The 13,468-nt window shown below is 41.9% G+C and overlaps 1 protein-coding gene across 1 annotated transcript; it reads right to left on the bottom strand.

Annotated features, from left to right (window-relative positions):
* Positions 1–631: 631 nt before the first annotated feature.
* On the bottom strand, positions 632–12,145 carry LOC134182594 (CD109 antigen-like). Its single transcript, XM_062650020.1, has 32 exons — positions 11,844–12,145; positions 11,627–11,787; positions 11,539–11,564; positions 11,309–11,474; positions 11,177–11,247; positions 11,067–11,118; positions 10,924–10,997; positions 10,810–10,861; positions 10,662–10,749; positions 10,495–10,594; positions 5,602–5,817; positions 5,349–5,546; positions 5,171–5,287; positions 5,048–5,107; positions 4,763–4,993; positions 4,558–4,707; positions 4,079–4,480; positions 3,911–4,022; positions 3,713–3,851; positions 3,433–3,658; positions 3,150–3,374; positions 3,044–3,095; positions 2,859–2,984; positions 2,621–2,797; positions 2,472–2,553; positions 2,171–2,408; positions 1,735–2,118; positions 1,476–1,634; positions 1,244–1,419; positions 1,090–1,183; positions 959–1,033; positions 632–899 (listed from the first exon to the last, which is right to left on the bottom strand). The coding sequence occupies exons 1-32, from the start codon at positions 11,927–11,929 to the stop codon at positions 750–752; spliced, it is 4,665 nt and encodes a 1,554-aa protein (XP_062506004.1). The 5' UTR covers positions 11,930–12,145; the 3' UTR covers positions 632–749.
* Between the last annotated feature and the right edge of the window lie 1,323 nt (positions 12,146–13,468).

Here is a 13,468-nt window from a genome sequence, read left to right on the forward strand (position 1 = left end):
GTTTGCACCAGTGGTAAAGGGAGTTGAAGCTGGTTAACTATATTGATTAAAGAACATTTTGGCCACATGCGCTAGTACATTGCTCCAGGCATACAATTTTGATTGCTGGTTACCAACAATCAAATTAAGACATTTGATCATTTGCAGAACGAGGTATTCTTACGTATACTAACTAAATAATAAATTATTATCGAACTCGTTTGTAACATTTTCAATCGGAACTCCAAATTCTAGAATACCTGCCCTAGATCTCAGTTTGCAAAACGTGCTGTTTGATTCAGTAGCTGCAAAATTAATGCGACAAATTATTCTTACTTATCAAGCAGGCCTTAAGGAGAGTTTCTCACAATCACGTGAGACATCACGTGACATCGACAGTGATTACATAGTACACGTAGCGCGGTGGACGTCGAAACAGATCCGGACGCCGATAACGCTTGCCTTCTAATCCTTTTATTAGTGTTTATGTGCGACAAACCACGTATGAACAGCTGTCTTTACCAAACACCGAATGGGGCCCCATCGTAGAAACGGGACTGTACCTAAATTAATACTGCATGAGAATTTTACAGACAATGAGTGTAACTTACTGAGTTATGGACATTGACAAATAGTGAAGCAATTGCAAGACAGCAATTTTTATATTTGGCTTTCAGTAACTGAGATATCATATCTCTGTCAAACAACACAGCACAGTTCTTGCACAGCCGACAAACACACATTCAGTTCAACAGGAGAACGATTCTTCTTCAAGGGCATTCTTGGCGAGGATACAGCATCGTTCCTCCCCTCTCATCAGGCTCATAGTAGTTGTATGTAATAACGGGAACACCTTGGAGATCCTCCACGACCGAAGACCTCTTCATTATTACGTCAAAACAACATTGAGTTTGTGTAACCTGCAAAAGATAGTATAACATCACGTGATTTGTTTAATCTCAGGTTTCAAATTAAATACCTCTTCAAAGTATATGCTCAAAGTACGACCCTTGAAGTCGGTCCTCTTGGTGTTACAGCGGTTACTTTTCACAAGCTATAGAAACACATCATTAAATATATGCAGCGAAAACATTTTGCAGAAGGAGTGACCTGCTTCAATTCACTTTGAATAGGTTGAAAACCCGAAAAGAAAGTGATTTCAGTTATGGCCATATTTGAAGTGTCCGGTTCATTTTGAAGCCATCTGCAATGCACGTGAGGTTTAGTCAGTCAATTGTGTTTGTATGAGTTATAGATGGCATACCTGTTACAAACGGTGACCAAATACTTGCATGCACCTTTCTGTATTTCAGCTATGGCAGAAACATGAAAGGCTGCAGTTTTGTCGGGTTTAGGTACGTTGTACTTAACACCAACCGATGCCAAAATACAACCTTTCCCATTTGCGGTAACACTAACCAGTGTCGGCAGACTTGAAAGCTATATCACATATGCTGCTTGAATTGTGTACATGGCTTAGTCAATGCATGACTAACTGTGATGGTTTGCACTTGCATAGCATTTGAGGAGTCAAGCGATAGAGTCTGCGTAAGTTTTTCGGCCTTTAGAGATACGTCTGCAACGTCACCATCATCAGACTGTGATTCCGACAACATTACGTACTCAGCGAGCGCTTGAAGACCAACCACCGTGTCCTACAATTAACAATATATATGTATATATATATATATATGTATTTGTATAGTAATTCTTGATCTAATACACAATCTCTATTTCAAAAAGCATTGTCAATACCTGAGTAGAAATGAATCCTCCTCGAGGATTACGTTGTTCGATCAACCAACGCACTATTGGCAAGCTGTAAGCAATGTTTCCTTGATTAGTAAATGCCAACAATGCGTAGGCGGTCGTTTCGACGTCACATGAACGTGTCCGGCAGTAATATGACCACGGCCATGTGTTATGACATGTTCTTTCAATCGAATACTGCCAGTGAGTGTGGTCACCTTCTATAATGGCACACTTTTTAAGAGCTTCTAGAGCTCTTTCTCTTTCTTGGTCATATCCTACAGCTCTAGACAGCGTGAAAGCAATTAGAGCGAGATTGTACGGGCTGCTACAGTTTTGGGCTATGCATCTGCTAGATAGATAATCCAGAGCCAACTTGATACTCTCGTCCTATACAGAAGGTTCAATTAAATTCTGTTTCATTATTTTGTTAATTTTTTACTTCTGGAGATATTCCTGCTTCCAGTAGGGCTACTGTGACGTAAGCCGTTAGTGAGCAATTACCACCGCTGCATCCTTGCATTTCTTTGTGTATTGGACTGCAAATAGAAGGAAAGGAGCCATCTGTGTTCTGGTTCTTCTTGACAAATTGAGCAGCCTCATTCTGCACTCTTTCATCAATTGACATTCCAATTAGACCGTCTGCTTGACCGAAAGATCTCAACACAAAAGCTGTCAACCTAAAGTTTATGTCACTACATATATACACAGAGAAACTCACGCATTATTTGCAATAAAATTACCACATGCTGCCACAGCGATCACTGTTTCCAAAAGCGCTGTAAGATCCATCTTCTCGTTGATACGTCATTTCTCTTTGATATCCTAAATGCATTAATTTGCCAACAGTGAAATAGATTTTTGACTAATTTTCTTGTCTCTTTTCTATTGCCTGTTTGCATAAAGTGGAGAGCTTTCTTTCGGGTTGCATCATCAAGTTGACCGACTGTGTCAAGATAGCGTGCTATGTAGACGGCAGGAGCAAAATTGAGCATGTTCTGTTCTCCACATCCTGTCGGTAATCGCAGCAAATTATCTAAACCCTCAATCGTCGGTCCCATATAATTTGCTACACATTCATATAGATTAAATACGTGAAATGTGTTTTATTTTCAATGCATTCTACTAACCTGTTATTGAGACAACTGCACTCTCTGAGTCGGGAATAAAATTGTCTGGCAGGGAAGCATTAAAGACGTATGTGATGCTGTTATTGGTATTGTCAGAACGAAGTTTAGATGTGGAATTATCATCATCTGTATTAGAAGAGGACAACTGTTTTATTAGATATATGGTGCACCAGAATTGCAATTACTTTGCAAACACAAAAGAGATGACTGACTATACTCTTCTTTGACGCCTTCAGGCTACATAAAGAACACCTTCATTTGTTGATCGTGATAGAACATATGTTGTCTTACTTCGACAAGCAGATTTCTTATTAGGCTATCTGCTCCTAATGTTGATGTAGCTGTTGCCCTTATTGGCAGGTGGCCGTTTCTCAAAGGTAAAAGGAAGTAAGATATCACCTTTCCGTTTCCAGGAAGCACTTCAACTGTCCTCGTTCGCTGATTCAAAGCTGTTTTGTCTCGTTTTCCTTGCACTAATCGTGCGTCATTGCTATCTACGTGTACGTCCACGAAGGCCTAGAAAACTAAATTTGTTGTATTTCTTCGTTGCTAAATGACATGCACATAACCTTACGGTTAGCCTTGTTTCAAGATAGTTGTAGACGGTAAGAGATATCTCTACTAGCTCTCCTCTAATGACCGAATACGGCAGGTTGATGATTATGAAAAACGGTTTGAAGACTGTCAGAGTTGCTGGACTTGCGATGGACATTGAGTGTGACGGAGATACAGCAAAGGCATCTGCTACCCACGACGTGATGGTATCGGGAACAGTAACTTCTTCATTTAGAGTGTTGTTTCTAAAACACATCTTTGTATATTTAAGATTCTGTGTAAATAGAGAAATAAGATACCTGCTTATTCGGTCAAACCACAACCAAGTTTCTGGAAAGTGTGTTCGCACACGAGATGGACTTACCAAATTATCGCTTTTGCTATCGTCAACTGAACTTGTTCTTTCAAGAGTTCTAGCTACTGCAATGTTATCGAAGACTGCTCGATATACATGCAGTATTAGACTAGTCTATAACATGTAAATTATTTTCTCTTACCTATCCATCGCTCGCAACAGTCGTAGGTGACGTTAGGCTTAGGTGGAGGATTTGGTTTCTGACAAGCCATTGGAGGTTCCGTTTCACCGTCAGACAGTTGAATTCCAGATGACTGTTTGTGAAAAATAAGCATAAAAATTTGAAAACAAGCGCAAAATGGTTGAGTACCGTAAAATAGCTGCTTGCTTTGTAATAGGAACAAAGTTGCATAGAGTAGCGCACTTCAGTACAGTTTCGTGGACAACACTTTTCAGTAGTATTTCTCCATGGTGGAAATGGGTCAACGATGACGTCTGGAATAATTCGATCTTGTCTCTTGTCTCTGCCAGCGTCTCTTGTAGGTCTACGGATATCGCTGTTGTCTCCTTGGTCGTCCGATAGAATATCTGGGGAATCAACTGCGACAGTGGGCGGATTAGTTGTGTTTACGTCTTCTTCGGATTGAGCTGTTGGTGTTGGGTACGGCCCGTAACACACACAAGGACAATCCCAATACACGTACCAACCACACACGTACGACTCAGTGGGCAATTTCTTGTGCTCATCAAACATGCCTACTTCTTCATACAACTGCAAAAATGATAAAATTGTAATGTAGATAATACAAAACTTACAAGTCGTACTGGTTGCTACGAAGTTTCACTAACTTTGGAAGGAGTCAGTTGATTTTTGTCCTGTTTAATGTAAACGCTCTGATCTACTGCAACCACGCCCACGTATGACATTGGAGGTACTCTAATCAGCAGATTAGTTTTGTCACCAGGCTTTACTTGTTTATGCTGAAATTGTAGCGATATCTACAAATGGGACACTCATAAATTAATAGAACATTAAAAGTAGATTTTAACGTACCGCAGAGTCAGTTTTTTGAACGACTTCAAAAGCAAGGCGTGAAGCAACGAGAGCATTTTGACTGACAATCAAAGTAAACTTGGGAGCCATAGATGACGTGACAACAAATGAGATATAGCAAGTTCTTCTAATTCCTCCCGTTTTGCACAACTGTTTGTGCTTCCTGCGAGCTTTCCTGTCGCTTTTTGGTGAGCAACGGCCGTGGTTAATAATCTGTCCACCATGAACAACCTTTAGAAAGAAATGATTAGAAAAGTGTATTTGAGGTATATTTTGTTGATTTACGTAATAATCCGCTACTGCTGCATTAGAAAATGAAGCCGTAATATTTGCTGATTCTCCAATCTGCAAGAGATTTGAAATTATATTGTGTTTGTATGTTTGAAAACTGGTATTATATCAGGTTACCTGCAATTTCTGTTTGTTGCTTGACAATGCAATTCTTTCCGGAGAATATATAAAATTTCGATAGCTGTATGCCGTAGAAAACTGACTTGTTTCGTTGGTTTCTGGAACTACAGACGCCTACATAAACTCATTTGTTTGAGATAGCAGCACTTTCAAATTTGGTCAGAATATGTCTTACATGAAAGTTGACACTCAACGCGCTGCAAGGCATACAAACAGAGAATGTTGCTATTCCTCTGCTGTCGGTAGGTTGGAATAGAGGTCCTAATGAACGTGCTTTGTTTGCTTTGCATGATTGTTTGTTCTTTGCGTACAAAGAGACGTCTAAGCTAATATTTGCAGCTTTTGGTTTTCCAGAAAAGGTTGAAGCAGCAACCTAAAGTAAAGCATCGATTGACTAATGAAAACGTTATACTAGTATATTTGTATACCTTCACGACTGTTGCATGACAAGGGTGGAAACTGTCATCCTCCTCAATCATTGTGAGTTTGTAGGGTCTAGACCTGACAGGTACACGGGTCTGTCCTTTGCATTGAACTGTTTCTTCTGACAAGACATCAGTTACGTTGACATCAATTACTGCGTCTCCACCACAGAAATATCCGTGAGAGCACATATTAACGCACACAGAAGTTGTTCCAGAAATCTGCAATTAATGTAAGCCATTAACAAAAACGCATGTTAGGCATTTATAATAATAAAAATAATGATAATACAAATACAGCTTTGTCCTAAAACAGCAAGATCTCTAGACACAATTCTAAGGTAACTGTAATAGGAACGAACACAATGAACTGTCTGGAATCGGACTAAGTATACAAGTATTTTGGTGGGGACGAAAATAACGGTATCCAGCACAGCAGCATGTGGGAAACGAGACGCTCCATCCTGGGTATTTCTTAGAGTGAAGATGCTTCCCCGGCCCGAGTTGTATGTTCAGAACAGGATTCTGGCCATCAACCGGCTTGCACTGCCGGTTCTCACTTATGGTTTTGTTGACATTAATTAGAGGACCACGGACATGCAGGAGCTTGATCAACGGATAAGGAAACTTCTCTCTATGCAAAGTGTCTGCCATCCTATGGCAGACGTAGACCGGCTGTACGCTCCGTGCACCGGACTCGGTCGAGAGTTACAACAGATCGGGTAGACGTATCATTCTTGTATTGTGGAGCGGGACTATTACCTTCGTAACAGCTCTGATCTCTTTATAAAAATGGTACAAGAGTGTGATGCTAGGAGGTCTTCTCATTCGATCCAAAGCATTACCCGGCAGTTTACTGCACAGCAGCAGAGAGTCTCTCTAAGGACAACAGTTCGCGGAGCCTGGAAGTGAGACCATCCTGTGTGGTAAAGTCTTCGAGCAAGCGCCTCAGACAGATGCGAAACATCCCCCACACTTGCAACGGTTCTCTTCGTATAAAGCACTAGGGCAGAACACCTATGCATGGTCAGTATCGCCGGCTCACTGAGAAACCACTTTGTAGACATGAAAAAGACCTACAGATGGCTAAAGTCATCGAATCTTTCTCCTGCAACTGAGAAACTGGTTGTTGCTGCTCAAGACTAAAGCCCTTCGGACTCCGTATTATGAGAGCAACATTCTGCATCGAGATGTCAGTCCCACTTTCCGCTTTTGCAGTGTAGGCCTGGAAACAGTTAACCACACTATGGCAAGCAGTAGTAAATTGGCACCAATAGACTACCTTGATCGAAACAATCAAGTAACCTCGATTATCCACTGGGACATTTGTCGTCATTTTGGGGGTGTAGTGGAGAGCAGATGGTACTGGCATCATCCTGATAGGCTTGTGGAGAGGAACGACATCACTATGATGTGAGATACAGCCATCCCTACTGCTGGGAAGATCGACGACAACAGTCCCGACATCTGTTTCAGAAATTAGAAAACAAACACTTACCATCTTATTGATTCAGCTGTCCTACTGATGGCAACGTCGCCAGGAAACAGGTTGAGAAGTTGACAAAAACACAGTGACTTGTGGGTAAAGATAAGCCGCGTGTGGCATTGTCGGATACTGGTTGTTCTAGTGGTCTTGGCAGCGTTGGGCACAGTGAACGCAGGTATTGCACGGTGGCCGGACATTATTCAATGTTATCACAACCTGCACCAGTTACAGAAAGCAGTGCTTCTTGGATCCAGTCTGATCCCACTTAAAGTCATGGCTTCAGTCCTGACAGCCATGACGGTCAAAGCACCTCTGGGGAATTTGCTGCCAATGCAAAAGACCTTACGAACCAGACTGATCTGGTTGAGCACAACATAATACCTGTAGTGGTAGTAGTAGTAGTAATAATAATAATAATAATAATAATAATAATAATAATAATAATTATAATTGTGGACATGAAAGAGACCTACGGATGGCTAAAGGCAGCGAATCTTCCTGCTGCAACTGAGGGACTGGTTGTTGCTGCTCAAGACCAAGCTCTTCGGACTCGGTACTATGAGCGCAAGATTCTACATCGTGATGTCAGTCCTACTTGCCGCATGTGCAGTGTAGGCCTGGAGACAGTCGACCACATTGTGGCAGGCTGTAGTGCTTTGGCACCGACGGACTACACTGATCGACAAAATCAGGTGGCCTCCATCATTCACTGGGATGTTTGTCGCCATTTTGGGGTTCCAGTGGAGAGCAGATGGTACCGGCATCATCCTGATAGGCTTGTGGAGACGGATGACATTACTATGATGTGGGATACCACCATCCCCACTGCTAGGAGGATCAAAGCCAATCGTCCAGACATCTGTCTCAGAAATAGGAAAACAAACACTTGTCTTCTTATTGATATCAGCTGTCCTGCTGATGGCAACATTGGCAAGAAACATGCTGAGAAGTTGGCGAAGTACAGCGACTTGCGAGTGGAGATAAGCCGCATGTGGCATTGTCGAACACTGGTGATTCCGGTGGTCTTGGGAGCTTTGGGCACAGTGCACGCAGGTATTGCACGGCGGCTGGACATTATTCCAGGTCATCACAACCTGCAGCACTTACAGAAAACAGTGCTTCTGGGATCTACTCGGATCCTTCGTAAAGTCATGTCTTCTTTCTGGACAGCCGTGATGGTCTAAGTACTTCTGAAGCAGGGTTTGCTTCCGGTACTTGTAATAGACTTTACAAACCAGACTGATCTGGTTGAGCACGACAAATAATAAGTGCTTCTGGGATCTACTCGGATCCTTCGTAAAGTCATGTCTTCTTTCTAGACAGCCGTGATGGTCTAAGTACTTCTGAAGTAGGGTTTGCTTCCGGTACTTGTAATAGACTTTACAAACCAGACTGATCTGGTTGAGCACGACACATAATAGACTGCAATCTATATCAAATTGGCTAGTCATTGATCGCCGTATGGACTACACGGAAACATGTACTCCACTGGGCTCACCTGCCGGGTTGGTGGGCGCCCAGATGGGGGTAAAGACCCCACTTGCCCATTATGGAAGGGCATAACGACACATAGACTGATCTGGTTGAGCACGACAATAGAAACAGTCGACCACATTGTGGCAGGCTGTAGTGCTTTGGCACCGACGGACTACACTGATCGACACAATCAGGTGGCATCCATCATTCACTGTGATGTTCGTCGCCATTTTGGGGTTCCAGTGGAGAGCAGATGGTACCGGCATCATCCTGATAGGCTTGTGGAGACGGACGACATTATTATGATGTGGGATACCACCATCTCCACTGCAAGGAAGATCAAAGCCAATCGTCCAGACATCAGTCTCAGAAATAGAAAGACAAACACTTGTCTTGTTATTGATATCAGCTGTCCTGCTGATGGCAACATTGGCAAGAAACATGCTGAGAAGTTGGCAAAGTACAGTGACTTCCGAGTGGAGATTAGCCGCATGCGGCATTGTCGAACACTGGTGGTTCCCGTGGTCTTGGGAGCTTTGGGCACAGTGCACACAGGTATTGCACGGTGGCTGGACATTATTCCAGGTCATCACAACCTGCAGCACTTACATAAAACAGTGCTTCTATCTACTCGGATCCTTCGTAAAGTCATATCTTCTTTCTAGATAGCCGTGATGGTCTAAGTACTTCTGAAGCAGGTTTTGCTTCCGGTACTTGTAATGGACTTTACAAACCAGACTGATCTGGTTGAGCACGACATAATAATAATAATAGTCACCGCCGTGGCTTAGTGGTTAGCGACAATGGCTACCACTCCATGGTTTGGGGGTTCAAACCCCAGTGACCACAGTAAATTATGAAACTTGTCTGTCTTTCTTTCTCGTGTTTCTCTAGCTTTATTCATGAGACTATGACTCGTTTCAGTCGTCGGGGAGTTTCTGTGGTCTGGCGACCGGTCCGTTGACGATGACGTTCAGTGCTTTCCTGGTGGTCATCTATATCCATTAGGCGTGCTGTACCGATGTTCGCGGTCACCGTAATGCCTGCAATCTATATCGAATTGGCTAGTCATTGATCGCCGTGTGGACTACACGAAAACATGTACCCCGCTGGGCTTACCTGCCGGGTTGGTGGGCGCCCAGATGGGGTAAAGACCCCACTTGCCCATTATGGAGGGGCATAGCGACACATATATTTTACTTCGTAGCAATAGGTACAACTACAATAAGTACACAGAATAAGACATAAACATTTAAAAAGCACAATTAACTATGCAACATAGAACGCAACTTGTTGTAAGCTATAGCAAAGAAGATATTGTAGAAATTTGCAAAGGGTCACTTGCCTATATAGAGACAATTGTACCTAAAACATTTCTAGTTTGAAAGGCGTTGCTTGCAAAGCACGAATCTATTCTAAGGCATTAACCATCCAATTTCCTAAACGCTCGTAGAGCAAATTAATCTCTCTATCGTAAACCAAGTTCCAGCCAAATACCCTTCCTGGATATGGCATAAATTGTTTTAGTAATTGAGACTTTCTGCAAGTTCCACAGATGACTACTAAAGATATAATAGGAACTAGGAGAGTACCAGATAATATCTACTACTCTGTTTCAAATATTTCCGCTCAAGTGACTATCTCTCCTGTCTTCAACAGCAATGTTGACAGTGCTAAAAGATTTTCGTTTCCTGTCATCCACTGCCACATAATTAAAACACTGCATATCCAAAAATCTCCAAAGTAATTGATATTTTTCGGACACATTCAAGTTATTCTTCAATATGCATTAGTAGTTTTAGTGCAATTGTCTAACAGTAGTAATCTTTGCTCTTCCATTTTTCATACAGTTTTTGAATCAAACTTGTATTAGAAAAATAACCTTATATGAGACATTATAACATATAGACGTTCCAATAAGTTGTTGTTACACTTACCTTCTGTAGCGCAATATTAGTCGCTCTGCATCGGCTCCACGTATAACTAGGTGCTACTGTAGCCCTTAGGATTCCCTCAACTTTTTGCCCATATGTATATCTAGAACGTCAATAGTAAACACAAAAATTATTTTTTATACGTAGATGTCATGATCACGGACACTAACTTTGCTGATACCGAAAAGCAGAGAGTTTTAAGTGAGCAGGAGAGGACTTCATCAGTAGGAGCGATAGTACAAGAGAATTTGGGAAGAACTTAGTACCAAAAGCAATTACACACTGAAATGGGCATAAATTGATGCAAGTGTGAGTTACCATAACGCTGGACTTCAAACTTAAAACATGACTGTTGTCCTTTTGGTAAACCCTGTTTAATTAAAATGCATTATCATTGCAAGATATAGTCATCATAGAATTCTAATCAGTAACCTCATAGGTAGCACACACCCGATGCGTTCCCAGAACGGGTTCTGATGATATAGGAAACTCAAAATTTGCAACTCCTAAGAAGACAAACAATGCTGTAGATATTTGTATGCATAGCATAAGCAAATGGAATATATAAAGCCAACCATAATCCAGCGAGATATTAGAATAACGTCTCATTGTGTAGGAGCTGGGATTCTAAAATCGAAATCAATACTAAATTTGCCATTCACATAGACCACTTTATGTTATAGACCTGTATTGTAACTGAAACAGCTCCTGTAGAAGATTTTGTATGACGATCAAGCACGATTATTCTTCCCATTACTAGAAACAAACGCAGAAATTGACATTTATTAATTAATCAAAAATAAATTACAATTTCTACCTGTTTCTCCCGGTTTATAAATGGGTTTGTCAGTTTGAATCAAGATGACTTTGCTCTTTCTTTGAACTGTAACTGGTATGCTCTTGTTCTGCGCTTTTCCTGGCCCAGACACTTGGTTGACAAAAATGTAGTAGCTGCTAGCTGCAGGATCAGCATTCAGTGGTGTCTACACAACCAGGTAGTAACTGTCAAACGTGAATTTGACAACGACTCAAATTGTAGAGATATACCCTCAAGACGAACTTGTTGAACGAACCTAGACATCGACAAAATAAATTTACTGTGACTGCCTCTGGCCACAAAATTGTCTATTATTACCCGATTCTACCACTCGTGTGCCTCCATCTGCAAGGGTGAGCCCACTAGAATGATGTAAACTTACGGATATCAACCATCTACTTGTGGGGATGGTGACCTCATAGTGAACATAGACAACAAACGTTTCGCCAGGTATAAGGTTTCTTGGTGCAACCACATGACTATAGACACAAATCCAAGCTAGAGATGACAACGGATAATCTATATTGTTTGTTACAAAGACGGCTTTGCAGTATCACAATCTATCGGGTTGACTGCGGCCAACAGCCAAATTGAGAAGACGACAAAGGTTCTCTCGTTCATACCGCCTCTCTGAAGTGTGAGTTTCGACTACTCTGCAGTGCCGGCAAGTGCTCCTTTTGTTTTCAAATCGTGTGACGTACGTCATTGTCATGCGACGTCGAGGGCGTGAATTTGACGTTCTAATGAACTAATCGGTGCTTTGTGCCGTCGCCAAAACTCGTGAAAAGTAACGGACAAGACGGGAAGGACTTCCGCTGAGTACGATCAGTAATGAGTTGATAATAATGCGCTAAGTGCTGTCGAGCGACCAACCCTTAACGACTAGATAGAGAGCATGGATATACGCCTGAAAAGAATGTTGAGATAAATTCTTAATATCCTTTAGCAAACGTGCAGTTATCATCGCATACTGCAATGTTTATTGTCATGTTTAGGGAGCTGTAGCTGTTACTCTAGGTCGTGGGTGGGTCTGTTGCATTTACATTGTAATTGTCGTCTCTATATTTATAGCAAACGGATGGATGCTAGACTTCTTTTGCGCATCCATCGGTAGTGTAGGCGTGCAGTGCCTAGCTCTTGGGAGCACGACACCTGCTATTTACAATACAAATGATGTTCTGTATGGATCTAATGTAGACTTGGCCGGATGCGTGGGCTTGAGGTGCCTATAACCGGCCAGAGCCGCTCTCTTTGTCCATTGTTCTTATGCCTACAGGTTAAGATGTCCAATTGCCGTATATTCACATGTATTCGTACATTATGCGAATTGCGAATGAGCTGTACGTAAGGCAGAAACGCTTTGATCCCAGCAGCTAAGGTGTAGAGTGCATTGAAACTTTGGAAGGTGTATGTGTTGCCACTTCACGCTTCACTTAATTAACAGCTGTACCACGCAAATCCACCTGTGAACAGACAACTTGACACGCTTCTTGAATCTCTTTGATTACTTAGCTTACTACTAATTGCTTCTAACGTAATAGGTAAAGTTGGTCTGACCGTCAACCATGCAAGTAGGACTGCTAGACATATGAAGTATGCAGAAGTGCAGATTATAACAAAACAATTATACGTACCCATCAGTTTTGCACGCAATCTACAGCAGCAAAGTGTAAGAAAATTTAGTGAGCACAAAAACAAACTTTAAAAAGCGTTGTATCTTATGCAAATTACTTGTTATAGAAAAGTTTTAGCTTAACAAAAATTTTCCATCATCTAAATGCTTTAGTTATACTTCGATCGGTAGTTGCAATCTCTTCCTTTTTCTACACTGTAACGCATATGTCGTGAGTATTAAAGAAACACTCCGGGGATCTGCGTAGCTTTTACTAAAGCGCAGCGTAGTGCGCAGCCGAAATATCGAGGTCCGGTGATCGAGGGGGTTCTTGGAATGTGTTCCTGCGTAGGGGTGAGTGCTTCGTAAACTACAATCAACGACAGCGTCCATTGCCTTTAACGCCAAAGAATCTCACAAAGTGCCAATTCTCTCGAATGTTGTCGGGCGGAAATAAACCGCACGAAAAGAAGATCAGTCTCTAGGCAGTCTGAAAGTAGCACAAAGGTGTCCACCGTTCTTGGAGCGACGGAAACAACAGAGAGAAC

Source organism: Corticium candelabrum, chromosome 7 (genome assembly GCF_963422355.1).
Source record: "Corticium candelabrum chromosome 7, ooCorCand1.1, whole genome shotgun sequence".
NCBI lineage: Eukaryota > Metazoa > Porifera > Homoscleromorpha > Homosclerophorida > Plakinidae > Corticium > Corticium candelabrum.